Source organism: Bubalus bubalis, chromosome 5 (genome assembly GCF_019923935.1).
Source record: "Bubalus bubalis isolate 160015118507 breed Murrah chromosome 5, NDDB_SH_1, whole genome shotgun sequence".
Taxonomy (NCBI): Eukaryota; Metazoa; Chordata; class Mammalia; order Artiodactyla; family Bovidae; genus Bubalus; species Bubalus bubalis.
The window spans coordinates 598,058-624,885 of NC_059161.1; the positions used below are offsets into that span (position 1 = coordinate 598,058).

At 67.1% G+C, this 26,828-nt stretch overlaps 2 protein-coding genes across 5 annotated transcripts in view; both read left to right on the forward strand.

Moving 5' to 3' along the window:
* Nucleotides 1-780: 780 nt before the first annotated feature.
* On the forward strand, nucleotides 781-17,331 carry LOC102403234 (receptor-type tyrosine-protein phosphatase V). Its single transcript, XM_045165640.1, is given in 34 exon segments — nucleotides 781-1,978; nucleotides 2,250-2,298; nucleotides 2,384-2,697; nucleotides 3,166-3,435; nucleotides 3,605-4,000; nucleotides 4,214-4,298; nucleotides 4,374-4,669; nucleotides 4,768-5,023; nucleotides 5,123-5,160; nucleotides 5,163-5,390; nucleotides 6,684-6,956; nucleotides 8,166-8,429; nucleotides 8,581-8,847; nucleotides 9,124-9,405; nucleotides 9,562-9,702; nucleotides 9,907-10,117; nucleotides 10,412-10,476; nucleotides 11,304-11,421; nucleotides 11,499-11,546; nucleotides 11,915-12,008; nucleotides 12,096-12,186; nucleotides 12,275-12,351; nucleotides 13,414-13,548; nucleotides 14,031-14,153; nucleotides 14,535-14,674; nucleotides 14,814-14,893; nucleotides 14,896-14,916; nucleotides 14,919-14,947; nucleotides 15,326-15,399; nucleotides 15,480-15,636; nucleotides 15,733-15,811; nucleotides 15,908-15,984; nucleotides 16,073-16,421; nucleotides 16,518-17,331. Coding segments are annotated over 34 exon segments (6,543 nt in total). The 5' UTR covers nucleotides 781-1,245; the 3' UTR covers nucleotides 17,201-17,331.
* A 1,688-nt stretch (nucleotides 17,332-19,019) lies between these two features.
* LGR6 (leucine rich repeat containing G protein-coupled receptor 6) overlaps nucleotides 19,020-26,828 on the forward strand; it is an 86,688-nt gene continuing 78,879 nt past the window's right edge. For all 4 annotated transcript variants that reach the window (XM_025285223.3, XM_044942592.2, XM_044942593.2 and 1 more), the window contains exon 1: nucleotides 19,020-19,274. In XM_025285223.3, the coding sequence (XP_025141008.3) occupies nucleotides 19,072-19,274 (203 nt within the window). In that variant the 5' untranslated portion in view covers nucleotides 19,020-19,071. The remainder of the gene's footprint in view (nucleotides 19,275-26,828) is intronic.

Sequence of the window (26,828 nt, forward strand, 5' to 3'; positions counted from 1 at the left end):
ACCTCCAGATCCTGGGCCCGCCCAGCGGGCTTCGTGTCCCTGGCCGAGTGGGGGAGACAGAGATACAGAGAGCTGGAGAGGTTCCGGCGTGTGGGAGGCTGGGCCATCCAGAGCCTCCTGCCCTTCTCCTCCTGGAGACTATCTTCCGGGGCGTGGGGGTGCTCAAGGCCAGGCTGCCGTGGTGGGCGTGGAGGGGAGGGCCCAGAAGACAGATGCCAGGATGCAGCAGGGGAGACTACTGTTGGCACTCAGGAGCCAGGGAGCCAGCATGCCCAGACTGACCGCTGCCCGCCTCTGCGTCCGGCTGGCTCTCCCCAGAAGGAACAGTAAGTGAGGCTCCGGGAGGACCCCTGGGGCTCCAGGTGGAGGATGTGGGTTTGTCTGTGGGAACGGCTGCTGGAAGCAGACAGAGCCCTTGGGGTACTTTCTGCTGAACAGAGACGCTGAGCTGGGAGGCTGCTTCCTACATTTGAGTCTTCCTCACCTTCTCAAGCGTTCCCACCCCCTCCACCCCCGTCTGGGCCAAGGCTGCCCCCTAGGCTGGCTGGGGGCTGACAGGTGTGTCCCTACGGCCAGGCCCCATCCATAGGACTAGCCATGGGGTCTGTGCTGTCCCCAACAGGCCCCCTTTTGTGGGGACTATTGGGCACAGTCTGAGACCCCACCCCTTACCTAAACCCCCGTCCTGTGTGCCTTTTCTACTTAGATTCTGAATTAGGCCGTTTCCATCCCTCTGCTGCAGGCTCTGTCGTCCAGCTGAGTGCGTGCCGCAGGTGAGGGGTGGGGAGGGTGCAGCGTTTCCCCCGTGTGGCCAGACTGGGACCTCCCCCCTTTCACGTCAGTTTCCCTGGTTGTTCCCCCACCTCCTCGTTTGAAAGAATGCATGTGTGCACACACACACACACACACACACACACACACACACACACGCAAGCAGCCTGGAAAATCTGATGGGGCTGCAGTGCTGAGTTTCCAGGCCCCATCCAGAGGCTGGTGGGTGGCTCTGAGGTTTGGGGCTGGCCGAGCAGGGCGAGAGAAGGGTCCGCAGAAGCAGCTCCTTGCCCAGCGTCTCTGTGCCTGCCTGCGTGCTACGCGTCCCCCTCCCCGCTTCCAGCTCGGGGACCAGGGCCCTGTCCTTTCCTCCGTCTCCCTCCCCACCTTTCCCCTGTCAGCTGCCTTGGGCTGGTGAGTCCTTGGCTCCAGGCTGCAGGAAACTCTCGGCTGCCCTAGGCCTCAGCAGCACCTATGTCCACGAGGGGGCGGCCGGGGGTGGGGCGGGGAGAGGGTCTAGGTGGAGCAGGCGGGGGTTGGAGGCAAGCACACGTCCCGGGCGTCAGGGGTCAGGAGCCCGTCAGGAGTCAAGGCTGGAGTCCCGGGTTCACCCTGGGGCAGGGCTCACTCTTCCCTCCGTGGACATCGCTTCCTCACCGGGGGTGCAAGGGCGAGAAACAGGAGGGCTGTCCTGGGTCCACCACCCCTGCAACAAAGGCCTTTAGAACGTGCTCCTCTGTGTCCACAAGGGGACACTCGCTCACAGCTGTCCGTCCACCCAGCGCTCAGCTCCCAGCACCACGATGTCAGCAGGAACCTCCAGTAGGAACACGAACACCCTGTCCTCCTCTCCCCAGGGCAGGACAGCGGGAGTCAGCTGTCTCTGCCCACCCCAGGGCATTGCTTCTCCAGGTCTGGGTCTCTTCCTGCCTGGAAAGCCAGCTGCTGAAGAGCGTGGAGGTAGGGCCAGAGCGGGAGGCCGGTGTGTCTGCAGCCACGGGTCGCTACCCCCTCCCCCCTCCCGGGGCCCTGCTGAGAACAGGCTCTGGGGTGGAAAGGCAGCCAAGCTCTCCAGGGAGCCAGGAGCTGAGCAGGGGAGGCAGGACGGCCCCTCCTGCTACCTCCCAGCTCTCCCTGCAGACGCCCTGGAATGAGGCCCCCAGTCCTGTTCATGGCGCTCCTCTGGCTCCCAGGCTTCTTGGCCAAGGTGAGGCGGGCGCTGGGGCCACGGCAGGGTTGGGGCTGCTCTCTGTGGTGTTCAGGCCTCCCGCTGCCCCAAGGGCCCTGGCTGATCTGCACGTAGTTGGGCAGAGGCAGCTCCTGCCCAGTCCCACAGGACACAGGGCAGCTGCCCAGGCTGGGGGCCTCCTCACCTTGGTGTCCTGCCTGCTGCCCTTAGGCCACGCCTGGGGTGGGGGACGGACAAGTGGACAGCCTTTCCTCTGCCCCTCTCCCCCACCCTCATATCCCTTCCTCAGGAAGGCGAGTGCCAGCCCCCAGAAGAGGGTCCCGGCTGGGCGAGTGGAGGTAGGTGGCGGGGGACAGGCGGACAGGGCCGTCTCTCCCCTGGGCCCGTCTCTACTCTGGCCCTTCCTGCCCCTGCCTCCTTTAGGGTACAGGGCACTGGGGGCCCTGACGACCCCTGCTCCCCAGGACCGCCTCTGAGGGTGACGGTCAGCAGCCGGGGCAGGTCTGCCAGCCTCACGCTGAACTGGGACGCCCCAGGGCCAGGTGGGCCCGGCCGCACCCTCCGCCTCAGCCGGCTGAGCCCCCGTGGCTCCCCTGAAGGGCAGCTGCTCCAGGCCCACACCAACGCGTCCAGCTTCGAGTTCCGGGACCTGGTGCCAGGAAGTCGCTACCAGCTGGAGGTGACGGCCGTGCGCCCCTGCGGGCAGAACGCCAGCCTCAGCCTCACTGCGCTCACAGGTGCGCGGCCTGCGGGCGGGGAGGGGCCTGGGGCGGGGGCATGGCCTTTGGGCAAGGGCAAGTGAGCCTGTGGGCGGGGCCTGATTGCGGGGGCGTGGTCTGTGGGGGGGCCTGTTGGCGGGGGGTGGGGGGGCGAGGCCTGCTGGCAGGGGCATGTCCGCGGGGGGGGGGGCGGGGGCGGGGCATGGCCTGCGGGCGGGGGCGGCAGACCTGCAGGTGGGGCGTGGCCTGCAGGTATGTCCAGTTGGTTGGGGGCGTGGCCTGCTGACAGGGGGCGTGGTCTATGGATGGGCGTGGCCTGCGGGTGGGGCGTGGTCTGAGGGCAGAGGCGTGGCCAAGCCGGATGGTGGCCCCGGAGGGTTGGTGAGGTCTCTGGGGACCACGCTGGTACAGTGACCTGTCGAGGAGCGCTAGAAGCAGAGGTGATGCCCGGCCCTGAACATAGCGCTGCTCTCTGCCTCACCGCAGCCCCGTCCACTGTCCAGGACCTGAAGCTCCACAGCTCTGAGAGCCCATCCAGCCTGGAGGCCTCCTGGGGCTCTGCTCCCGGGGGGCAGGATGGCTACCAGCTTGTCCTCTGCCACCTGGAGTCCCAGACAGTGGTTCACAATGTCTCCACGTCCGCCGGCACCCTGTCCTACAATTTTAGCCACCTCTTACCGGGCAGTGAGTATGTCTTGGAGATTACCACCTGGGCCGCCCACCTCCAAGCGAAGACCAGCACCCGCCAGTGGACAGGTAGGGCCCATGCCTGGCAAGGCCCCAGGTGACAGCCGGTTGGGGGTAGGAGGTGGTCCAGAGCCACGTGCCAATGTGACGGGGCTCCTGGCTCCTGTGCGGGGTTGGTGCCGGGTCCCTGGTTGGGCCCCTTCTCCAGCCCGGTTCTACCCTGCCCACCCTCCTCTAGCTCCTGTGCCTCCAGGGCAGCTGGCGCTGCGCGCCCTGGGCACCAGAGCCCTGAGGGCTTCCTGGTACAGCTCTGGGGGTGCCGCCTGGCTGCACCTCCTGCTCACGGACCTCCTCAGTGGCTCCAACCTGACGGCGGGTGTCACACGAGGTGTCTCCAGTCACACCTTCCCGTGCCTCTCTCCTGGAACCCCCTACACGCTGAAACTAAGCGCTTTCGCTGGGCCTCGTTGGGCAGTGGGGCCCAGTGCCACTGAGTGGACCCGTGAGTGCTGGGGATTTGCTGGCCACTGCAGAGGTCCCTCAGCCAAGCGGGCTGATCCGGCTATGCGGGGGGCGTCCAGGGTCCTGCAGGGAAGGGGTGAGGCCCGAGGGTGCCCGCCTGCTGGCTGGTGGTAAAAAAGCCCCCACCCCAAAGGTGACAGTGATGATGATTGCCGTGTGCCAGTCCCATGCCAGGCGCTTCTGTGTGGCACGTCACGTAACCCCCATAAGTCGTGCTGTCCCCCATGACGGTGGGGAGATAGGGACCAGCTCCAGGCTCAGGACTGCCTGGGCTGGGCTGAGCCCCGGGACCCACTGCTGCCACTGTCTGCCTGTGGGTCTCCAGACAGAGTGCTCGCTCTCTCTGTGCTTCGGCCTCCGCCCCTCGAAGGGGACCGCAGCGGCCGTGTGGTGAGGAGGTGCCAGGTCTGGTACTGGGAGTGCTCTCCTCTGTTTCTGTGTCCTTGGCCGGGTCCCAGGACTCGCCCAATATGTGGCCTGTCCAGGGCGCACAGGAAGGAGCCGGCCGGCTGCAAGGACTTTCTGCACGTGTCTCCCTCCCCCGCAGGTCCCTCCACGCCCCTGGACCTGGGGCTCGGGGCCAGCTGGAAGGCGGGCCCGGGGGCCCAGGAGGGCTACCTGCTCAGGCTGAGTGGGCCTGTGGACAAGACCCTAAGTTTGGGCCCTGGGGCCCTCAACATCACGTTCCTAGGGCCCCTGCCATCTGGACACTACGCTCTGGAGCTGAGAGTTCTGGCGGGGTCCTACGAGGCCCGGGCCCAGGCCGCTGCCTGGCTGGGCGGTGAGTCTGGGCTGGTGGGGAACAGGCTGGGGTCCTGCCCAGGGGCGCCTGCCTTGAGAGGGGTGGACCCTCACCCTCCAGGGCCCACACCCCTCCAGATGCTCTAGTCCAGCGCCCACAGGGCAGTGGTACCGAGCTGCCCCTGGACGGGCCGGAGGCCAGCGAGGAGCCTGGGAGCCAGACACTGCCCTACACCGAGGGGGCCCCCTGCCTCCTCAGAAATGTCTCGGGGCCACCTGGTGCCACCTTGGTCACACTCCACGGGCCTGGGGCCCGCTCCCAGGTGGACGCTGTTTCCGCTCTGGGCACTGCCTCCGCAAGCCCCACAGGCCACACAGGTGAGTGCCGGCCACTGCGTCCCAGTGGCCGGGGGGCTTTGCCTTGGGTGGAGAGGGGCTATCACAGGCCCACACGCCATGCGCGGCCTTCTTACCACCCTCTCCTCTGTCAGGGCCCCCCACAGTCACTGGAGGTCAGCAGCAGGGGCAGTCCTCCACCTTGACCGTTGGCTGGGCCCCAGCAGCGGGGCCACGGGCAGCCTACAGGGCCAGCTGGCACCAGGAGGGCAGCCAGAGCTCGCCGGGCGGTCTTGTCAACTTGGGCCCAGACAACACCAGCCTGATGCTGCGGGATCTGGTGCCCGGTTCCTGCTACACCGTGTCTGTGTGGACTCGGGCAGGGAACCTCAGCTCCAGCATCCAAAGGGCTCGCGCCTGCACACGTGAGTTCCCGGCTGCGGCCCCTGGGAGGCCAGCTCTGGGCAGTGGGGTGGGTACCAACATCCTTCACGCACCTTCCTCTGTGTGCCTGACTCAGGCCATGCGTCTAGTCAGGGTAGGGCATTTGATGACCTGTTCGCAAGCATTCCCCACTTCGTGCCATTGGGTCAGTTGTCCACCCATCCACCCATCCTTCCAACCATCCATCCATCCAACCATCCACTCTTCCTTCCAACCATCCATCCACCCACCCATCCAACCATCCACCCATCCTTCCAACCATCCATCCATCCTTCCAACCATCCATCCATCCAACCATCCACCCTTCCTTCCAACCACCCATCCATCCATCCACCCATCCAACCTTCCTTCCAACCATCCATCCATCCATCCTTCCAACCATCCATCCATCCATCCATCCATCCATCCATCCTTCCAACCATCCATCCATCCATCCATCCAACCATCCACCCATCCTTCCAACCGTCCATCCATCCATCCATCCATCTGTCCTTCCAACCATCCAACCATCCATCCTTCCAACCATCCATCCATCCATCCATCCATCCTTCCAAACATCTATTCATCCTTCCAACCATCCATTCATCCTTCCAACAAATATTTAAAGAATACCTTCCATGCTTAGGTATGGGGTTACATGCCAAAGCTAAAAATTATGAAGACGATAGTGTAGAAAGGCAGACAGACAAGTAAACATATGGTCAATGTGTCTATTAAAGTGGTTCACGTTGGTGTGTATATCATAGAGTAAGTGTGCACACACAGTGTGTTTGAACCGTGTGAGTCTCTGTCCTCATGGGTTTAAGATCAAGGACTATGAGGAATGTTCTGTGGTTGTGGCTAATCTTTCAGGGCTCACAGAAGGGCCACCTTAGGGGTCAAGAAAGGTTTCCCCGAGGAGGGGAGTGGGCGGAGGAGCACATGGGTCTGAGTAAGGTGGGCAGAGAGGGGCCTTAGTGAGGGGAGTGTGTTCCCAGGCCCTGAGGTTGGGGAGAGAGAGAGAGAGGGAAGGAGCTCGCAGGGAGGTTCAGTCCTGGTGTGAGCCTGGGGCGGCTGGCACTGGAGTGGGGCAGGTGGAACAGAGTCACCCTTGGAGCTGAGGCCTGGGAAGCAGGGAAAGGAGCAGGTGTGGGGCAGGGACTGAGCTGGCCAAGAGGCTTTCCTGGGAAGCACGGGGGCAGTTGAGTCGGGGCAGGCCGTGTTGGAGACCAGCACTGAGCGTGCGGCCCGGGGCTGGGTGGGGGGCTCGAATCCGCCTCTTGCTCATTCTGCAGTCCCTGCGCCACCCGCCAGCCTGAGCCTGGGCCTGGTCGCCCAGCCCCCTGCCCTGAGGGCAGTCTGGAGCCCCCCTGCGGGGGGCAGGGATGGCTTTCTCCTGCGGCCCTACTGCCTGCGGCCCCTGGCTCTGGAGGGCCAGGAGACCCTGGGCCCCGAGGCACAGACCTTCTCCTGGGCCCAGCTGGCTCCAGGCACTGAGTTCCTGGTGTGGTTGGCCACCCTGCGGGGCCCCGACGAGAGCAGCGGTGCCAACGCCACGGGCTGGACGCGTGAGTGCCCTGCCCACCCCACCAACCACCCTTGCTGGGTGTCCCAGAGGCTGACCCCTGAGCCCTGTGTTCGGTGAGCAGGCCTCTGGGTTGATGTCAGCTGCTCCCTGGCCCTGGGGCACCAGGATACCTGTTGCCAGCTGGGAGCCCCTGGGTCCCGCCCTCCTGGTGCGAGGCAGGTGGGCAGGACCCAGCTTTGCTCTCATGCAGCACCGTGGTGGGTCCCCCACGCTCTCTCATGGCCAGCATCAGGGACCCCCCACCCCACTGCCGGGCCCCTCGCTCAGCATTCTCCCGCTTAATTCTTGAAACCACAGCCGGGCACGAGGGCCTCCGTCTCAGAGGGTCTCCCATGAAGGGTCTCGATTACTGAAGCGCCGGGCGTGTCCCTCCTCCCGGAGCCACATGATGGGCCGGGAATCCCCTCTGGGGGCCCACACCCTGCCCGGTGCAGTTGGACATAGTGGCCCCCTGCCCCTATGTGGCCCCTGCTGCGCGCCCTCCACTGTGGTGGGCCCACCCCGCCTGGTCCTCCCGTTTCCAGGACCCTGAGGCTCTAACCGGCTGAGCCCTGAGCAGGCCTGTCCCTCTCTGTGTCTCTCTGAGCCTCAGTTTACAACAGAGGTGTCTGCCATACAGCCCGGGCCCTGGCTCAGGGGAGGGGGCAGAGGCCCCACTTAGACCCCAGACCCGGCCTCTAACCTGAAGCTGGAGCTGGGCTGGGGAAGGTGCTGGCTTGAAGCCTTCGGGTGGTGCCGGGTGCAGTCTGTCCAGACCTTGGACTTGGCTGTTGGGGAGGGTCAGGGTGGGGTCACCTGAGCCGGTGTTCCCAACCCTGCCAAGGGTGCACAGGGGGCCTTTCACGGAGGAAGGAGCAGAGGCTGGGCTGCCCCCTACCCTGCGCATGCCGTCTGCAGAGGGGCCTCACACAGGCCCCCCGCAGTTCTGGGGGCACAGGCTGAGGCCCTGGCTTGTGTCCTGCCCTCTCCTCCGGGGCCCGCAGGGCTGTCCCTGCCTGTGTCCTTGCCCCAATCCCCTCTGGGCCAGGACCCACCCCAGTGACTTCCTTTGGCCTTAATCCCCTCTTTCGAGGCTGCATCTCCGAGCAAGTTCTGAGGTCCTGAGGGTCAGGAGGTGAACGTGAATTTGGGGGGACACAGTTCAGGTCCTATACCTCCCTTCTCCAACCCCACCCCACTCTTCCTGCAGGCCCCCTCGCCCCTGCGCTGGTGAATGTGACCAGTGAAGGTGCCACCCGGCTCCGGGCGTCCTGGGTCCACGCGCTGGGGGGCCGGGATGGCTACCGGGTGACCCTGTACCAGGCGGGTGTCCAGGTGTGCTCCAGCCCCGTGGGGGCCCAGGTGGACGGCGCCAGCTTCTTGGCTCTGACTCCGGGCACTGAGTACAAGGTGGAGGTGGTCACGCAGGCCAGGCCCTTCCGTGCGGTGGCAGCCAGGGCTGCCGGCTGGACCCGTGAGTGGGCGTGGGGACGGGGAGGGGCCGAGCGGTGGGCAGGGCCACCTGGAGCCCCTCCCTTGGGGGGCACCCCCGCCCCCAGCCCCTCGTCCTGCCTGTGGAGGAGGGCCCTGCGTGGGGTCAGAGGTTCCCTGCTCTCCTCCCACAGCCCCAGTGGTGCCTGCAGAGCTGCTGGTGTCCATGCAGGCGGGCAGCGCCGTGGTCAGCCTGGCCTGGCCCAGCGGCCCCCTGGGGCACGGAGCCTGCCACACGCAGCTCTCGGGGGCCAGGCTCCTGTCCCGGGAGCAGACCCTGGCCCTGGGCCAAGCCCGCCTGGTCCTGAGGGACCTCACGCCTGGATGCAACCTGTCCTTGATCGTGCAGTGCCGGGCAGGGCCCCTCCAGGCCTCCACACACCCTGTGCTGCTGCCCGTGGGTACGCGGGCGTCTGTCGGGGGGTGGGGCACCCTGAGCCCTGAGCCATCCCGCCCCGCGCCTTCTCGTGCAGTGGGAGCCCTGCCCTCCTGCCCTGGGCCGCCCCTCGCTCTCCAGATGGGTGCAGGGACGGGGGGAGGTCTGGAGGAGCGCTTGTTTCTCCTTGCTGCCATTGCCCCATTCTGGGGTAAAAGTGCCCAGTGCCTCTGAGCCTCTGCATTCAAGCCCCTCTCAGGTGCACTGACCCCCATTCGACACGGAACTCTTGAACCCACAGAGCCTGACCCGGTGGAGGACGTGCAGTGCCAGCCCGAGGCCACGCGCCTGGCCCTGGTGTGGACAGTGCCCACGGGGGATGTGGACACCTGTCTGGTGGTGGTGGAGCAGCTGGCGGCGGGAGGGGCCACCCAGCTCGTCTTCCGGGCCAACACCTCCGGGGGCGCCCTCCTGCTGGCCCACCTGGCGCCCGCCACGTCCTACCGCCTCAGCCTCTCGGTGCTGGGCAGGAACGGCCTGTGGAGCCGGGCGGTCAGCCTGGTCTGTGCCACTGTGCCCAAGGGTAGGTGCCTCTGGCCCGCTCCCCCGGGGCCCTCCCCCAGCCCCCACCTGGGCCCTGCCCGGGATGCCACTACCCTGTGCGGCTCATGCCCGGGTGCCCGGCACAGCCCTGCCCTTGGGGGCGGCTCTCAGCGCATCACTCCCCCTCCGCTCCCAGCCTGGCACCCCCCGGAGCTGGCCGCAGCCCCCCGGCTGGAGCTCGAGACGGGGATGGGTGCGCTGATCGCCCAGGGCATGTTTGGCGAGGAGGACGGGCAGATCCAGTGGTATGGGGTCATCGCCAGCACCAACATGTCACGTGAGTCCTGGCCACGCGGTGGGGGCCCCTGGCTACCACCTGGCAGGGCTGGTGAGGGGCCGGGCGCTGACACGGGCAGAATGGATGTCGGGGTTGGGGGGTGTCCCGGCACAGAAAGGGCGTGGGGCATTCTGGAGCGCGAGACTGGCATGTCCAGCAATGCAGGGCAGCCCGGGCCCCACTGCCCATCTGCTCCTCTCCCAGTGGCCCGGCCTCCCCGTGAAGCCATCAACTGCACGTGGTTCGACCACTACTACGGGGACCGCGACACCTACCTGGCTGTCCTGCTCTCCAACCCCTTCTACGCCGGGCCCTGGGCCGTGCCCACATCCTGGCCGGTGCCTGTGGGCACAGACGACTGCGGCCGGACCCGCGACATATGTAACGGGCGGCTCAGGCCAGGCTCCCGGTATCGGTGAGGGCCGCGGCTGACGGAGGGGGTACTCCGGGTTTCGCTGGGGCCGTTTGCGCCTCATGCCAACCAGAGCCTGTGCTGATACAGGGGAGACACACGGGGCTTCCTGGCAGGAAGGGCACGCCTGGAGCGCCCCCGTCCCCGGCTCTTTCCAGGTGGGGCAGGGGTGGGCTCCATTGCACTTTGCTGCGGGAGGCGGTGGGCGCTCTGCAGATTCAGGGACGGGATCGCAGGCTCCGCAGGTAGGGGGTGCTCCTGCTGCCCGGGACTCAGCCTCCTGCTCCTCTGCCCCAGGTTCAGTGTCGTGGCCTTTTCCAGGCACAGCCCTGACACCCTCATCGCCTTCTCAGCCTTTTCAGGTAGGCAGGCGCCCGGAGGGGCTCCCAGTGGATCCCGGGTGGGGGGCTGCTGCTGGAACCTCTCTTCTGAGCCTTGTCCCAGCCACTGGCGGGGACCCGCCCCGCGAGGCAGTGCTGGGAGCCCCTGGGCCAGGAGGCAGGTGGTCCAGGAGGGCTGGGTGGGCTGGGGAGCAGTGGGCAGGCAGGCGTGGAGGAGACCTGCCTACCCTCCTGCCTCCGCCCTGCGAGATCCCGGGCAGCACTGAAGCGGTGGAGACGTGAGGGAGCCGTGAGTGAGAGACACGTGAGCGAGAGACACGTGAGCGAGAGACACGTGAGCGAGAGACACGTGAGCGAGAGACACGTGAGCGAGAGACACGTGAGCGAGAGACACGTGGGGGTCAGCACGGCTAGCAGCACGCGAAAAAGAAGGAAACAGACAAATTCGCCTCAGCAACATCTTCTTTAAACTGAGATACTGAAAATCTATCAACACGTAATCAATTCTTAAAATAATTAATGAGATAGTTTGCATCTATTTTTTTATCAGTAGGGCTCTGCGCTCCCGTGTGCGTTTCACACTTGTAGCAAATCCGAACTTTGAGCTCCTCTTTCCAAAGCTCCGCAGCCCAGGGCTGTGAGGCGACCCGATGGACAGGGCAGCCAGGCCCCGCCCTCCTCTCCCCGAGGGGGTTCAGGACCTCCCAGTTCGAGGTGGGCAGGACCACCCAGTGCCTTCCGGGGGGTCTGCCTCTGTGTCCTCCCCAGGGGGCTGCAGGTCCGGTGAGCAGGCGTGTTGCTGCAGGACAGCTCCAGGCCCCTAGCTCACCCCCACCTGCCGTCTACAGAGCCCCAGACCAGCCCGTTCTGGGCCATGCCCCTCCCAGTGACAGCGGGCATCGTGGCCAGCATGCTAACCCTGGTCTTGCTGGGCCTGCTGTGCGGGAGGCGAGTGAAGGGGCAAAGGTGAGTGAGGGGAGGGCCACCCGCCACCGGGCGGGGGGGGGCCCGGACAGCCTCCCACCACCCCGTCACCCCGGCAGGGCGGAGAAGAGCCTGCGCTCCCAGGAGCTGACGGCTTTCAACCTGCGGTGAGCACCCACCCGCGCCCTCAGCCCCTTAGCCCCAACCTCAACTCCCCACCCATCCTCACCTGGGCCCTGACCAAGCACCTGACGGCTTCAGGCCGAGTCGCTTTCTCGTCCTTTCTCTTGGCCTTGGGCCCTCATCTACCCTTGGGTCACACCTCTGCCTCCTGATGTTGGCCTCACACTGAGCAGACTCCCAAAGCGTCCTCAGGGCCCAGGGCCTGGCCCTCTGAGACTCCCGCCCACCTCCATGTGTAGTCCTGTCTGCCCCCCGCTCTGCGTCCCCCGGCTGGAGCCCAGGGCTGTGTGCCCACGCCTGCTGGCACCAGGGCAGGACTGCACACACCAGGCCCTCTGCCTCCCCGACCCAGGCGGACCCACCGGCCCATCCCCGCGCACAGCTTCCAGCAGAACTTTGAGACCAAGAGTGCCCACGCCTACCAGGCCTTCTTTCAGGAGTTTGAGGTGAGGCCTCTGCCCACCTAGGGCTCTGGGGGACCCCTGTCTGGTGTGGGAGGCAACGTGGGTCTGTCCCGGCCCCGATCTTTGCAGGAGCTGAAGGAGGTGGGCAAGGAGCAGCCGAGGCTGGAGGCTGAGCACCCTGCCAACAGCACCAAGAACCGCTACCCTCACCTGCTGCCCTGTGAGCACGGCGGCAGGTGGGCGGGGCTGCGGCTGGCCCGGAGCCGCCCGCCTGTGTCTGCTCCCAACGCACGCCTTACTGTCTGCAGACGACCACTCCCGGGTCAGGCTGGCCCTGCTGGACGGGAAGCCCCACTCTGACTACATCAACGCCAGCTTCATTCCGGTAGGGCGGCCCACGGGCTGGCTGTGGCGTCCACTGCGTTTGCAGGGCATGCTGTCCTGCCCCGGGCGTCCATGAAGACCGCCAGCTTGTGTGTCTGCGTGTCCTGTGCTGGGCCCGCAGGGGGCTGGGCGCGGCTGCTCAGACTCCGCCCTTCAAAAGAGCACGTGTGTGTCTGTGCGCACGCGTGTGTGTCTGTGTGTGTGTGTCTCTGTGTGTGCACATGTGTGTGTGCACACACATGTCTGTGTGCACGTGTGTGTGCCTGTGCGTGTGTCTGTGTGTGCATGCGTTTGTGTGTATGTGTATGTGCACGTGTGTGTCTGTGTGTGTGTGCATGCGCGTGTCTGTGTGTGCACATGTGTGTCTGTGTTGTGTGCATGTCTGTGTGTGTGTGTGCATGCGCATGTCTGTGTGTGCACGTGTGTGTCTGTGTTGTGTGCATGTCTCTGTGTGTGTATGTGTGCACGTGCGTGTCTGTGTGTGCATGTGTCTGTGTGTGTGTGTCTGGGTCTGTGTGCGTGTGTGCGTGTGTGTGCGTGTGTGTATGAGACACATGTGCTCAGTAGAAACGCTTAGTCCACCCAGGACTAGACATCAAGAAAGGCTTCCTATAGGAGAGATATCTGGGCTCTTATCACAGGATCCTGATGAGCAGTGAGGGGGTGGATGTCACTGGAAAGACTTGGAGAAGAGCTGGGGGGGACCTGCGGACAGAGCTGGGCGGGTCGTCGGGTGGAGGCAGGAGAGGCAGTGGGGCTGCTGGAGAAGGGCGACCGCCAGGCGGGGCGGGGGTGCTGGGCGGGCAGTGGAGCCCAGGGGGATGCAGGTGGTGTGGGCAGCTGGCCTAGGGAGGCTACTTGGGGCCCTTCCAGTCTTGTCACCGTCCCTTCCAGGTAGGGCTGTCTCCGAGCCACCCTCCCGTTTGGGTTCCTGGTGCACGTGTGCTCACGTGTGTGCACACGTGCCAGCATGCACATGCAGTCCTCACTCGTGGAGATCCTGCGTGGATGCACAGCTGTGTGCTGGGGGCCCCGGTTCATATCTTCCTGTCCCCCATGCCAGGGCTACACCCACCCGCAGGAGTTCATCACCACCCAGGGGCGTCTCAAGAAGACCCTGGTGGACTTTTGGAGGCTGGTGTGGGAGCAGCAGGTCCGCATCATCGTCATGCTGACCGTGGGCATGGAGAACGGGCGGGTGAGCACACCGCAGCCCCAGGCGGCCACCAGGTGGCAGGCTTTGCCCGCAGGCCTGGCTGCGGGTCTGGGAGGCGGACAGGGACACAGATCTGGCACCCAGACTCCCAGCTGGACTCGCCTCTGCTGCCTCTGCTGTTTCTACAGTGCCCCCTCCTGCTCCCGGCCCAGGGCCAGGGGTGGCGGAGACAGGGCAGTCTGCGTCTTTGCTTTGGACACACCTCTGAGCCCCCTGTGGAGCGGTGTGGCCCAGCCAGGTGAGCCTGAGTAAGGCTGTGCAGTTGCCCCAGGAGCCCGGGCACTGCCTGGAAGCCCCAGGGGCCACCTGAGGTCTGGGGTGGGGGTGCTGGGGCCTGTCTGGAACGGAGCGGCTTCTGGACGAGGAGGGCAGCCGAGAAGGAGGGTGGGAGGGATGCCGATTGAGCTGGGATGGCCGGCCCCGCCCGCCCCGCCCCGCATCCCCACGCTGCCCTCCGGCCCTAGGTGCTGTGCGAGCACTACTGGCCAGCCGGCTCCAGCCCCGTCACCCACGGGCCCGTCACCATCTGCCTGCTGGCCGAGCAGCCCCAGGACGAGTGGACCACGCGGGAATTCCAGCTGCACCACGTGCGTGCCCGCAAGGGGAGCGGGGGGCACTCTCGTGGGAGAGTCAGCTCACCCCTGGGTCTCTGGCCTCCTGCCAGCCGGGGAGGCTGGTGGTTATGGAAGGGCTGGGAGGCAGAGGGGAGACTCAGGGTCATCCAAGGCCGGGAGAGAAGGGACGCCTCCGCCTGTGCTGCGCTTGGCTCAGGCCCCCGAGCCCCATCTGCCTCCTGGGCCGTGACCTCCTGGGGCAGCGGTGCCCCTTGCCTGGGCACCCCCAGCGGGCAGACTCCCCTGGAGGCTGGAGTAGGTGAGGGCAACATCCTGGGGGCGGGGGGTCCGAGCCCACCTGCAGGGTCTGGTGGCAGGACGAGGGCTGAGGGAGGACCCCTGCCCCACCCCCAGGCTGCCCAGCAGCGGCCACGGAGGGTGAAGCAGCTGCAGTTCACCACCTGGCCGGACCACAGTGTCCCCGAGGCCCCCAGCTCCCTGCTGGCCTTCGTGGAGCTGGTCCAGGAGCAGGCGAGGGCTGTGGGGCACTGCAGGTGAGGCAGGCGGCGGGTGGGGGGCACAGGAGCCCCTGCCCTGGGCCCTCCGTCCCCCAGGGCCCACCCTGCAGGCGAGGCAGGCCCTGGGCTGGGGGCACGGGGAGGCCCCTCACGGCCTGGCCCTATGTCCCCGCAGCGCGGGCGTGGGCCGCTCGGGCACCTTCGTGGCCCTGTGGCGGCTGCTGCGGCAGCTGGAGGAGGAGCAGGTGGTGGACGTGTCCACACGGTGCACATGCTGCGCCGCACCGGCCACTCGTGACCCAGACCCCGGTGGGCCCGCGCGGGCGGGGGCGCGGGAGGGCGCGGGCGGGGGCGCGGGAGGGCGGGGGCGCGGGAGGGCGCGTGGGCGGGGGCGCAGGGCGCCTTCGAGGGTGCAGGGCCGGTGGCCTGGCCACAGGATTCCAGGGGGCAGGGAAGGGCCCTGGGGGAGGGACTGGGACAGCCACGCTCCTAAGGGGGCTTGTTTCCCTTTTGGCCGGGGTCCGTGGGGGTGGGTGGGTGGCCCCCCACCAGCTCTCACACGGGGCCCCACGGGAGGACTCCCAGAAGTTCTCCCTTGTGCCAGCCACCGGGATGGTCGGGTCCGGAAGTCTGGAAGCCATCTGCTGGGTCACAGCCCCTTAGCCAGCCTCCCCGTCCCCCCACCAGAGCCAGTACGTCTTCCTGCACAGATGCCTCCTGAGCAGGGTCCTGGAAGGGCCCCCCAGCACCCGCGCTGCTGAGTACGTGTGCTCCGGGAGCTGGTGGAGGGGGTGGGGCCCCCCTCCCTCCTACTACCAGGCCGCTGACTCCATCCACACAGGGTTGCAGAGACCCACAGCGGGCACCGGGCAGACCCGAGCACCCCCCACGTGGCTGGTGCCCCCTGCAGGCCACAGCCCATCCCTGTGAGGAACTTTGCCCGGGTGTGTACGGAGCGGGCTGCCGACGGCAACGCGGGCTTCCTTGGGGAGCACCAGGTGGCCAGGGGCTGGGCAGGGTGGCGTGGGGTCCCCTCAAGCCAGCGCTTCTGCACCCTGCCTGCCTCACAGCGGCCCCCCCACCCCGCACCCCAGCTCCTGCTCCAGGCCCTGAAAGACGAGGCCGGCTCTGGGATGCCGTCTCCCTGGGGTGAGCAGGATGGCACAGCCTCCAGTGAGTGCTGGCGGACGCTTGGGCTTGGGTAGACCGGGCACGGGCCACGGGCGGGGGTTGGGCCTCCGGCAGGCTCACCCCTGCCCCCTCCCGCAGATGGCCGTTGTCACAAGTGGCCCCCTTCGGCAGAGAGCGGCCCGGCTGGGGAGATGCTTGAAGCCTGGCTCTTCCCCGTGAGCACATGCCCTCTGACCGTGTGGGCAGGCCTGGGGGGCTGGGGGCCCTAGAGCTGAGACGGTAGGGACATCCTGTGCTCTGCAGGGCGGGCCCTCTGGCCACGACCATGTGGTGCTGACTGGCCCCGCGGGGCCAGCTGAACTCTGGGAGCTGGTGTGGGAGCATGGGGCCTGCGTGCTGGTCTCCTTGTGCCCACCGGACCCCCAGGAGAAGGTGAGGGGCAGAGCAGAGGCTGGGCCGCCGGGAGCTGGAGTGGGGCACGGTGCGGGCCACGGGCGGGGTCAGGCCGGCTGGCCGAGCAGCCCGGATGGGTCCGCCACAGGCATTCTGGCGCACGGAGACGCAGCCCGTCGTCACAGACACGGTGACCGTGCGCTGGGCGGCGGACGGCAGTGCTGCCGGCTGGCCCTGCGTCTTCCTTCACGTCACACACGTAAGCTGGGCCGCGTGGTGGGGGGGGTGCAGGGTGGGGGGGCTCCACAGAGCCGCGGGTCCCCTGGGCAGCGGTGCCAATGTCTCTGCCTAGAAGGCGGCGGGAAGGAGAGGCCAGCGCAGCGGCTGCAGCTCCCTGCGGGGAGCCGGGCCGGGCGCTCCCCCCGAGACCCTGCTGCCCTTCCTGGCGGCGCGCCGGTGCTGCTCCTGGGGCACCGCTCAGCCCCTGCAGGTGCCGCTGGGCGGGCCCGGGGAGTGGGCGGGGCATACACGGCCGCCTGGCTCAGGGCAAGGGCCAGACGACATGGCCCCCTCCTCGCCCTGTCCCGACACCCTCTGGGAACCTGTGCCCCTCAGCCTAGGCCCAGGCTGGCGGTGGCTCTCCTGGGTGTCCCTCCCCGGCCCCCCAGCCCAGGCCCCCAGGTGCCCCTCCAACTTGAGGTCCATTGCAGCAAGGGTGCGGCCCAGCTGGGCACCCTCCTGGCCCTGGAGCAGCTGCTGCGGCAGGCAGGGGCCGAGGGTGCCGTGGACATCTTCACCGTGGCCGTGCAGTGGTCACACGCCTGCGGCCTCATGACCCCAACGCTGGGGAGCGGCCCCGGGGCTCAGCCTCGGGACATGGGGGCGCGAGGGGTCCGCCCCAGGCTGTCTGGGGCCCTGCTCTCCGTGGAGGCCATGCAGCCTCCCTGTCCTCACCGAGGCCCCCCCACCTGCCCCCAGGAGCAGTATGTCCGCCTCTACAGCTGCCTCAACAGCACGCTCTCGGACGGGCTACCGTGACTTGCCCAGGCACTGCTGTGCAGGAGGCGGTGCCGGCCCGGCAAGCCCACTGCGGCCCGGCTTCCCTGGGAGGGCGGCCTGCACGCCAGCCCTGTGCTGTGAAGGGCAATAAAGGGTGTGGTCAAGCCTGAGGCCAAGTGTGTTCTGTCCATGGAGACTGGGAGATGGGGGTGCTTTCGGCCTGGCCTTCCCTCCCGCTGTGACCCTGCCCAGGGCCGGCGCTGGAGGGTGGCTGCTCCCCGGCCAGAGCGACCAGGTTTCCTCTGTGCCTGCCCTCCACCAGTGAGGGAACCTGGGCAGGGGAACCAGGAAGGAGGGCACAGGTGCCCACCATGACGACACCATCACTCACAGCATCCCCGGGGCCGGCCGGGGGGGTCCCGCGTCAACTGCAAGGCCGTGGACGACTCCTGGCGGGGAGTCTGGGGGACACAGAGAGGCCAGACAAGGCAGAGCAGGAGCCTCAGTTGGGGGCAGACCCTGAGGCGGGGAGGGCCGGCACCCAGCTCCTGGTGAAGGCCTGTGGGACGGGAGCAGGGGCAGGGGCCTCCTCAGGGTGGGGTGCGGCTCCGGGGCCCTGGGCTGGGTCACACGCTCTTCACACGTGCATTTATCAGGAGTGGGACTGGCCCACACGACCCTCCAGAGGCTGGAAACACTGAGTCACCACCCCCGGCTGCCCAGGGGCCACAGGGCTCCCGCGGCCGGAGCTGCAAGCGCTGACCATCCAGGCCTTCCCGGGGCTTGTTTATGTCAGGGCTGTGCCCACCGCGAAGCTGCAGGTCAGCTCTCCCCCTTCCTGGCCCAGCTGTGCAGGCCCCGGGCCTGGGGGGGAAAACACTAGCAGAGAACTGGAGGAGTGGTGAGAGGCCTTGGTGGGGCGAGGGATGGTCCTGGCGGAAGGACCCCTGGCCGCCCTGAGGCCTCAGGCTGCTGCTGTATTCTCAGGGGTGGCGGGAGACCAGAGAGCAGGAGGGGCCGGAGTTACCCCTGCCAGCCGGGTCTGGCCCTCATAGACGACTCCGGCTTCAGCTGCCCACTCTGTCCCTCAGGCCTCTGTCCTGGCCCGGCCAGCCAGACTAATGGAACCGCAGCTGCTGGACTGGCATCTGGGGGCGCGGGGTGGGGGCTGGGGGGAGGAGGGCGCTGACCCGCCTGCGCTCAGGCCTGCTCTGACAGCCAGGGGGTCGCCCGCCCGGCCCCGTCCGGTGGGAAGCAGGTCAGAGCTCCCGGGCTCACAGCTACTGGGCGGGTGGACATCACCCCTTCTCTGGTGGCGGCCTGGGGGTTGGCGGAAGGCTGCTCTTTGTAGCCCCAGTGATCGCCCCGCAGGCTCCGCCCCTCACTGCTGTGCTCTGAGGACCAGCCCTCCCGGGGAGACGGTGCGAGGGCAGCCGGAGCTCCTTGTCTGGGACCGCCGACCCCCGCCCCCCCACCCCCCACCAGGGATGAGCTTGAACAAAGCCCGTCCCTCCCAGATCCCGGCTCCCTGCGGCGGGAACGGTGCTGGAGGGGCTGTGGGAATGCTCTAGGTGTCCCGGGGCGGGGCTCTTCCAGCCCCACTCCCCCCGCCCCCCCGCCCCCAGGCGGCCCCCCAGGCAGGAGTTCCTGCGCCCAAACGCCTGCAGGTCCGCGCTCCGGGCTGTTCACTCTTTCCTTTCCTGGATGAAACTCCTGCCAGTTTGGGAGGAAAGGGAGCGGGCAGGCGAGGTTTCCCTGACTCCTCCTCCGCGGCCTCGCCCTCCCTTGCCAAGCCCAGCCCGCGAAGCTGGGAGCAAAGAGGCGAAGCCTGCGCCTGTCCGGCCGCGCGCCCCGCCAGCGCCGCACCGAGCCGGCACTCCCGCCAGGTGCCTCCGCCGCAGGCCGCCGAGATGCCCCGCGCGCCCCGGCTCCTGCCTCTGTGGCTCTGCGCCGCTGCGCTCTGCGCCCCACCGGCCGCCCCCCCGCCCCGCCCGCGGCCCGGCTGCCCGGCCCCCTGCCGCTGCCGCGAGGCGGGCATCCTGCTGTGGGTGGACTGCTCCGAGCGGGGGCTGTCCACGGTGCCGGCGGGCCTGGACCCCCTGACCGCCTACCTGTGAGTACTCGCGCTTCCCCCGGCACCTGCCTAGCTGCGCCGCCGCCTCGCGGTCGGAGCCCCGAGGCGCAGCACCCTCTGCCAGTCCCGGGCTATGGGCTGAGGGTGGGGGAGCGCAGTTCCCGGCGGGCAGGGCTGAGTCAGCCGGGAGTCCGGGCTCCCCTGCCTCGTTCCCATTTGGCCCCGGCCTTGGGGCTTCACGATGGGGACCCGGCCTGGGCAGAGGGGAGTCCCCGAGCCCTGAGTGGAGGGGCCAGGGCCGGCAGCCCCTTGTCGTCCTGCTGGTTTTCTCTCCGGAAGAGCAGCACCCAGGACCGTGGCGGAGTGGACTCGGTGGAGGAGACGGGAGGGCTCCCTGGGGGATGAGGCCAGCGAGCTGTCACCTGAGCTGGGTGGCTTGGTGGGCGTCCCAGAGGCCGGGAGAGGGGCCGCCCACTCTCAGCTCCTGCAAGACGCAGCCGTGGCACCAGCTCGGCTCGCGGTGGCCTCTGGCTCCCCAGGGCCTCCCTGAAGTGGGTCCCAAGAGGCCGTGCAGGAGACACTCATTTGTGAGCAGGCGCCAGGCTGAAAACCAGAGGACCGTTTTTAGTTGGGGTGAAGGGGACTGTACTGGGGGCGGGGAGGGGGCTCTGGCCTATCACTGGGGCCGGAGGTGGCTGAGGGCACGTTCCAGGCCCCCTGCCTCCCTCAGCTCTGGGAGAAGTGTCCCTGCTCAGCCCTGCCCAGGCCCCACGACCTCTTCCAGGGTGAAGAGAGCATGTGGGCGAGTCCGGGCGTTAGTCCGGGGCCATCTGTCTCGGGCTTTGTGGCCTCAGGATTCAGGACCCGCGGGCTCTCAGGGGAGTGGGTGGTGCTGAGTCAAGCAGGTATCTGCTGGATTAAATGCCCTGGGCACCTCCTCTTTAGCTGTTTTGCGTGTGCGCGGGGTGTGGGTGAGGACACGACTTCCTATGAAGACAGGGTTCTGGTGCTCAGCTGAGTCTGGGAGAGATTTCTGGGGGGCAGAAGAGAGGCCCTTCCCCCACGTTGGGGGCCGGCTGGTCCCCCCTCCTTCCCCAGGCCCACCCTCTCTCAGGGTGCCCCCAGCTACCCTGCTGGAGGGCTGTCTCCACTGTCTTGTCAGAGTCCCCCTGGAGCAGCATCTGGGGTTTTCTGAGCCGACCCCACGCCTTTCGGGGGCCTGAGAAAGCCCTGCTCTCCCGGGACCCAGCCCGTTTCTGGGGGTGGGACAGAGGGTCGCGCGTGGCCTGGGGACCTTAGCAAGGGCCCCGCAGTGTCAGGGGAGGGGAGTCGCAGGCCCTTCCCCCTCTGGCCTGAGTCCTGTGTGGGTGGTGAGCGCAGCCGTCTGCCTCTCTGGAGGGAAGCCCCGGCATCAGGGTGCTGCACAGCGGGGAAACGCCGGTCTGGCCCCAAGGGGCTCCGTTCTTGTCAGGGACCGGCCAAGCTCGCGTCTGATGCCGTGACCAGCAGGGCCTCTCCTCTGGGCCTCTCCAACCCTGGCCCCCTCCTGCTCCGCCCCCAACACGGTCACTCAAGTCCTCTAAGCCTAGGGTCCTCATCTGTACGTGGGGACAGGTGTGTGGCGGGCAGTGTAACTGCACTGATGTGTCCTGTAAAGTCGTGAGCTCCTGACACGTCCCGAGCAGCTGTCCTGCCTCCTGTCGGGTGTCCGGGGTGGGGAGTGGGTGGGAGGGAGAGCCTGGAATCTCGGTGGGAGGGAAACTGACCCCCCAGGCGGCAGGGGGAGGAGGGGAGGTGGCCTCGAGGTGCTGGCCTCAGTCAGGACTCGGCTGCCCTGGGCTCAGGGTCCAGCCAGCTGAGGGGGTGGGGGTGGAGTGGACAGGAGTCTTCCTGACACGGGAGGAGAAGGCGAGAGGTCGGATCATTTGGATGCACAGGGAGTGGCCGGCCAGAGGGTGCCCTTGAAGACCTTGAAGGAGCCAGAGACTGAGCCGTAGGGGTGCCGAGGAGCCCCGGGCTTGGGAGGACAGCCTGCTGCTGCCCACCCTGGGGGCCCCTCTGCCTGGTCGCTGTCACAGCGCACACACTTCTGGCTCCTCTGTCTGGGCTCCAGGGATGCCGGAAAGCCTTCTCAGTGCCCCTGCCGTCTCTGGTTTAGCTGCAAAGACGACACCCCGCTGGGGTTGGCTGCCAGGCTGGTCAGGTGGGAGGGGCAGACTTTAGCACCGCAGGCCCTTGGGCATCCCTCCGGTCTGCGGTCTCAGTGAGACTTGGTGTGGACATTCTCCCTGGAACTCGCCTGGGGATCAGTGGCCCCGTCTCTGGGGCGACCGGAAGGTGGGGTGGCCACGCAGCAAGAGGCAGACACACAGGTGTGGGCAGTGCCCAGGGCTGTCCGTGACTTGGGGAATCGGGTAGTATTCTGAGTCCCCACTTTGGTCAGGAAGCAGGAGGGGAGCAGTGCTGCTTGGAGGAGATCGGATCCCTCAGCCTGCATTTCCACCACCTTCTGCCGCCGCGGCTGGGCGCCCCCCCAGGGTGGGCAGAGGGGGGCTGACAGCCCGCCGCTGTAGGCACCCTGTGGCCGGCCGCTCCCCATGCATCCAAGTGTCCTGATCTGACCTCTCGCCTTCTCCTCCCCTGTCTGGAAGACTCGTGTCCACTCCCCCCCAACCCCTCATTCACAGCTGGCTGGACCCCGACCCGGGGCAGCTGAGTGAGGCCGCCTCCCTTCCTCCCCCAACGGCCCGGGGGCACTTTCCCTCCCACCGAGGCTCCAGGCTCTCCCTCGCACCCCCTCCCCACCCCGGACACCCGACAGGAGGCAGGACAGCTGCTTGGGACCTGTCCGGCGCTAACGGCTTTACCAGGCAGCTTCCTGCCTCCTTCGGTCTCACTCGCTGCAAGGCTGCTGTGAGGACCCCTGACCCTGACCCCTGACCGCTGACCCCTGACCCTGACCGAAGGAAGATGCTGGGCAGTCCGTGTCCATCACTGCTGGGGGCATGGGTCGGAGGCGGGGTCACGGCAGAGCAGGGCTGGAGTCATCTGAGCTGGTGACCTGGGCCCGATTCCTACCTGTGAATGGGGCTCACACCTGCCTCACAGGGACGTCATCTGGATTCAATGAGGCAACATTCCTAAAGGGTCTGGCACGGTGCCTGGCCCCTGGGGAGAGCCTGGTGTTAGCAGTGTTGTTATTAGGGTGGCCAGGGCCAAGAAGTGTTAGTCAAGGAGGTCTTCCTGGAGGAGGAAGTGTGGGCTTAGCAGGAGGTGGGTGGAGAGGTGTGGGGTGGATGTGTGTGCCTGGTGGAGGCTGAGAGGGCAGAGAGTAGGCGCGGGGAGCCACGAGGAGCCCCTGGGACCTGGGCAGGCTTAAGTTTTCTCCTGGCTGATGTGGACGCAGAGATCTGCGGTGGGGTGGCGTGGGGTGGGGTGGCATGGGGTGGGGTGGGCAGAGCCACGGCTGGGAGACCCCAGCTCACAGAGTCCAGCAGGGCCTGCTGTCTGAGGAGGCAGAGAAGCACATGGCCCGGGGGAGGGCAGCGGCCTTGGGGGCTGAGTCTGGGGGACCCACGGGCCTCGTCTCATTCTGGAACCCAGAGGCCTCCCTTTCTGGGCCAGCCTGCACTGGTCTCTTCTAGAAGATTCTAAGGGCATGAGGTACCCCTGCAGAACTCGGGGTGTGAGCTCTAACCGCCAGCCAGTCAGCTGCTCGGGTGCACGTCCCGGAACGTTTCAGGACCGCAGTGCCCAGGGGTCTTGTTGAGAAACGGGGTGGGGGAGCCCCTCCCAGAAGCAGGGTCCCCCAGGGACCTTTGGGGGCAGGCCCGGGGGTTGCTGGAGGAGGGTGGGCGTGTTGTGTCTGGAGCCCACACCGCAGTTCAAAGGAGAGGCGGGAGGCAGCCCCGGGCAAAACAAAGAGGAAACCTCTGGGGTGGCAGGCAGGGCGCTGGGGAGGAGAAGAAAGGCTGCCTGGGGGTGCCGCTGGCCTGCTCTGAGGGGCTCCCCTGCAGCAGCGCTTCCATCCGTCTGCATTGTACCCGCCGGCTGGCAGGGCCAGGTGGGCGTGGGGCCCTGTGCCCAAAGCGGAGGCCCTGACCGGCCTGGGCCGTCTCAGCCCCTCTGCCCACGGCCTGTGGCTCAGCCCCGCGTGGTTTCCGACTGCCACTCATCCGAGGCTGGTCCTGCGCACAGCACCCAGGCGGGGGCTGGGGGTGGGTGGGTGGGAGGCACCACCAGGCGGAGGGGCCAAGCCTGGGGCCATGTGTCGTCTCTGGTGTGAAACGTTGACACCTGTGGGTGGGTCTTGTTTTTCCTGTGACGGGGGAGCTCTGGGGTCTGGGCTCCGGGGCCCGAGGCGCTACCCGTCGTCCGACCCCATTCCCTACCCTCCCCCACACCGGCCGTGTGTATCAAGCCCCCTCCCGGGGACCTCAGCGCAGGGCCTTCCCCGAGCCTGGTTTGCTCTTGGGTTCCTGGCCGGTCTCCCGTGGTGCCTGGAGGAGCAGGACACCCGGGGATGTTCCAGGAGGAAGGGCCGGGACTTCCAGGAGGTTGCGGTCTGCAGGATCCAGCTTCTGCTAAGAAGCCGAGTTCCGTGGAACGCGCAGCTCCTGAGTGCAGCACTGGGAAAGAGCGGCCCTGGGGCGGGCCGAGGCGTGGGCTCTCCTTCTGCCCCAGGACAGACCCGGGGTCTCTGAGGACCCTGACGGTCCCCAGGAGCAGGGCTCTGGGCGTCTGAGTGGGCTCGGGCCCCTTGGGAAGCTGCAGGAGACAGCGATGGGAGACATTTCCATCCTCCGCCCCCAAGCTGGAAAAGACAAGGCTTCTGAGCCCAACTGAGATGGACTCGCTAACTTGGGGCTCTCCTAGTGATGGGGGCCCCTCTGTGCTCACTAGTCCCCTGATAACAGGAGTGGCTCCCAACGGCTGACACCAGTTCAGGCCTTGCCTCCCCCGCGGACGTGGGAGAACACTTCTCCGAAGGGAAGGACACCCCAAGAGGCCCAATCTGGGCAGAGAGTGGAGAGTCCTTCTGAAAGCCGCAGGAGGACACAGTGCAGAGGAGAGCTGGGGGCTGGCCTCGCGCCCCCCGAGCCGTGCCAGCGGGCGGGCACCGGGCAGTGGGCGGCTGGGGCGGGCCGCTGCCCTGCGACAGGAGCCCCTGGGGCAGAGGCCCTCGGTCCTGCCCCCCACCCCCCAGCCCCCACCCCGTCTGTCTCTCACCTGTTTCCTTTCTGCCCTCCCTCCCAGCTCCACCGTGTGGGGGGAATGCCCGCACTTCCCATCCTGTACGCTCCCAGGAAGTCCAGAAGCTTCTTTGGGAAAACACTGGGCCATTCCTGGGGCCTGCGGACCTACCCGGGCCCTTGCCATCCCGGGGCCGCCTCCGCGGCCATGTGAGCCGTGAGGGGGCGTCGGCCTGGCCCACCTTACTGTAGGGAGCGGGGCTGCCTGCCTCCCCGTGCTGTGACCCCGCCTCGCAGCACCTGAACCACCCCCCCGCCCCCCGGCCGAGCAGTCCCTGGGAGCCTGTTTCCTTCCCACCTTGGGGAGAGTCAGGGGTTCCCCTCACCACCTGCCCGCCGCGGCCCTGCCGGGGGTGGACGCAGGGTGTCTCTGGAAGACCTGCGGCCTGGAGCAGTGGGTGGATGGCTGCTGGGGAAGGCGCTGCGGCGGGGAGCCCTGGCCGCTGGTGGACGCGAGATTCAGACGGCAGGGGCCGGAGGCCGAGGGCCTGGCTGGGGGAGGGGACGCACCCGCGGGTTTCTCTCCATCGCCTCCCCCGTCCTTCCCGAGGCGGGCCTTCCAGAGAAGGGCTTTCTGCCTTTTTCTCCTCAGGTCACGTTAAGAAAGCAAAACACAGAAAACAAAAGCCAGCTCGAGGTGTCGGGCAGCTGGGGTGATTGTCCAGCCTCCTCAGGAAGCTTCCGGCCAGGCAGGGCGCCCCCTCGCACACTGGGCTGCCTGCAGGGAGGTCTGGTGCGCTTGTCCCGAGGGCAGGGCCAGTCTCCGCACTGCCCTGCGCTGCCTGCTGGGGCCCGCCTGCTCCTCCCGTCCTCCGGCCTCTGGAGGAGGCGGTGCCCACTGTGGTGCCCGGGACGTGGCCACCGCCTCCTCCCCGCCCGGCCTCCAGGGTCCTGGGAGGGAAGCTGAGCCAGGCGCCTGGCACCCTGGCGCCTGCAGCACAGACGGGGCTTGCTGGGGCGAGACCAGAGGGTGGGCGCTGGGAGGACCACCGCCCTCTCCCCTCCCCCTACGCCTCTGTGGGCACTGGAGGGGCGGTGGCCCTGGGGCATCTGGGTGTCAGGGGTCTGTGTGGTCCCAGGCTCAGAGCCAGGGCACGTGGCATCCCGGAGGGGCGGGGAGTGGTGGGGCCAAGGGGTCCACATGGCACCTCCCTTCTCACACACACAGACACACGCAGACACATGCACAGAGTCACACACAGATACAGAGACACAGACACACACACACACAGATGCACATACAGTCACACACACAGACACTCACACACACAGACACACACACACAGACACACAGAGACACAGACACACACGCAGAGTCACACAAAGACACAGACATACATACACAGACACACATGCACAGAGTCACACACACAGACAAACACGCAGACATAGACTCACACACTGACACACACAGAGACACACAAAACATAAATACAGAGTCACACACAGAAACACATACACACAGAATCACACACAGACACAGTCACACACAGGCACAGAGACACACGCAGACACACATACACAGACACAGAGACACACACATGCACAGGCACAGACACAGAGACAGACACACAAAGAGACACACACACAGAAGCTCACGGACACGAGATGCACAGAGACACAGAAACACACAGAGGCACACACACGGACACACACAGACACACAGAGAGACACCGAGACGGACTCAGACACAGACACACATGCCCTGCGGGGCGGTGTCCTCCTGCAGGGGGCGCCCTGCATGGCGTGAGAGAGTCGTCCTGGTCACCCCTCCCGCAGCTCAGGCCCGGAGTCCCGGTGGGTGTTGGGGATGGAAGGAGCTGGATCGAGTGTCCGGGCTGTGAGCGCCGAGTCAGGAAGAACTGTAAGCGGATGCCCTGCCTTTGTGGTGGACGCCGACAGGCAGGCTGGGAGGACCATCGTCCGGGACAGAAGCGGGAGGGAGTGGGGACAGGGGCCGACTCTGCAGTCCCAGCACGGTGCCTGCCCAGTGCGGTGCGGGGGTGGGGACCTGGGCCCCCTGCCAGGAGCCGTGTCCCGCGCTGTGGGGCCTGTCTTGGGCCGCCGCTCCACTGTCGCCACCTCCAAGGTCTTGAGTTTTCAACGAGGGCCTCGTGTTTATTTTGCTCTGAGTCCTGCAGAGTGTGTCGCTGGCCCTGCGCTTGTTGGGAGGATGAGGGTCTCAACCTGACCCCGACCCCCAGTGGTCATGGGCTGAGCGAGTCCCCTCTGCTGCTGTGCCCAGGAGCACAGTGAGCACGAGTGATGCAGGCAGAGCAGGCCGGAGGATGCGGTGGGTGCCCTTCTGAGGGGCGTGCTGGGGCCGGGCCCTGTGCAGACG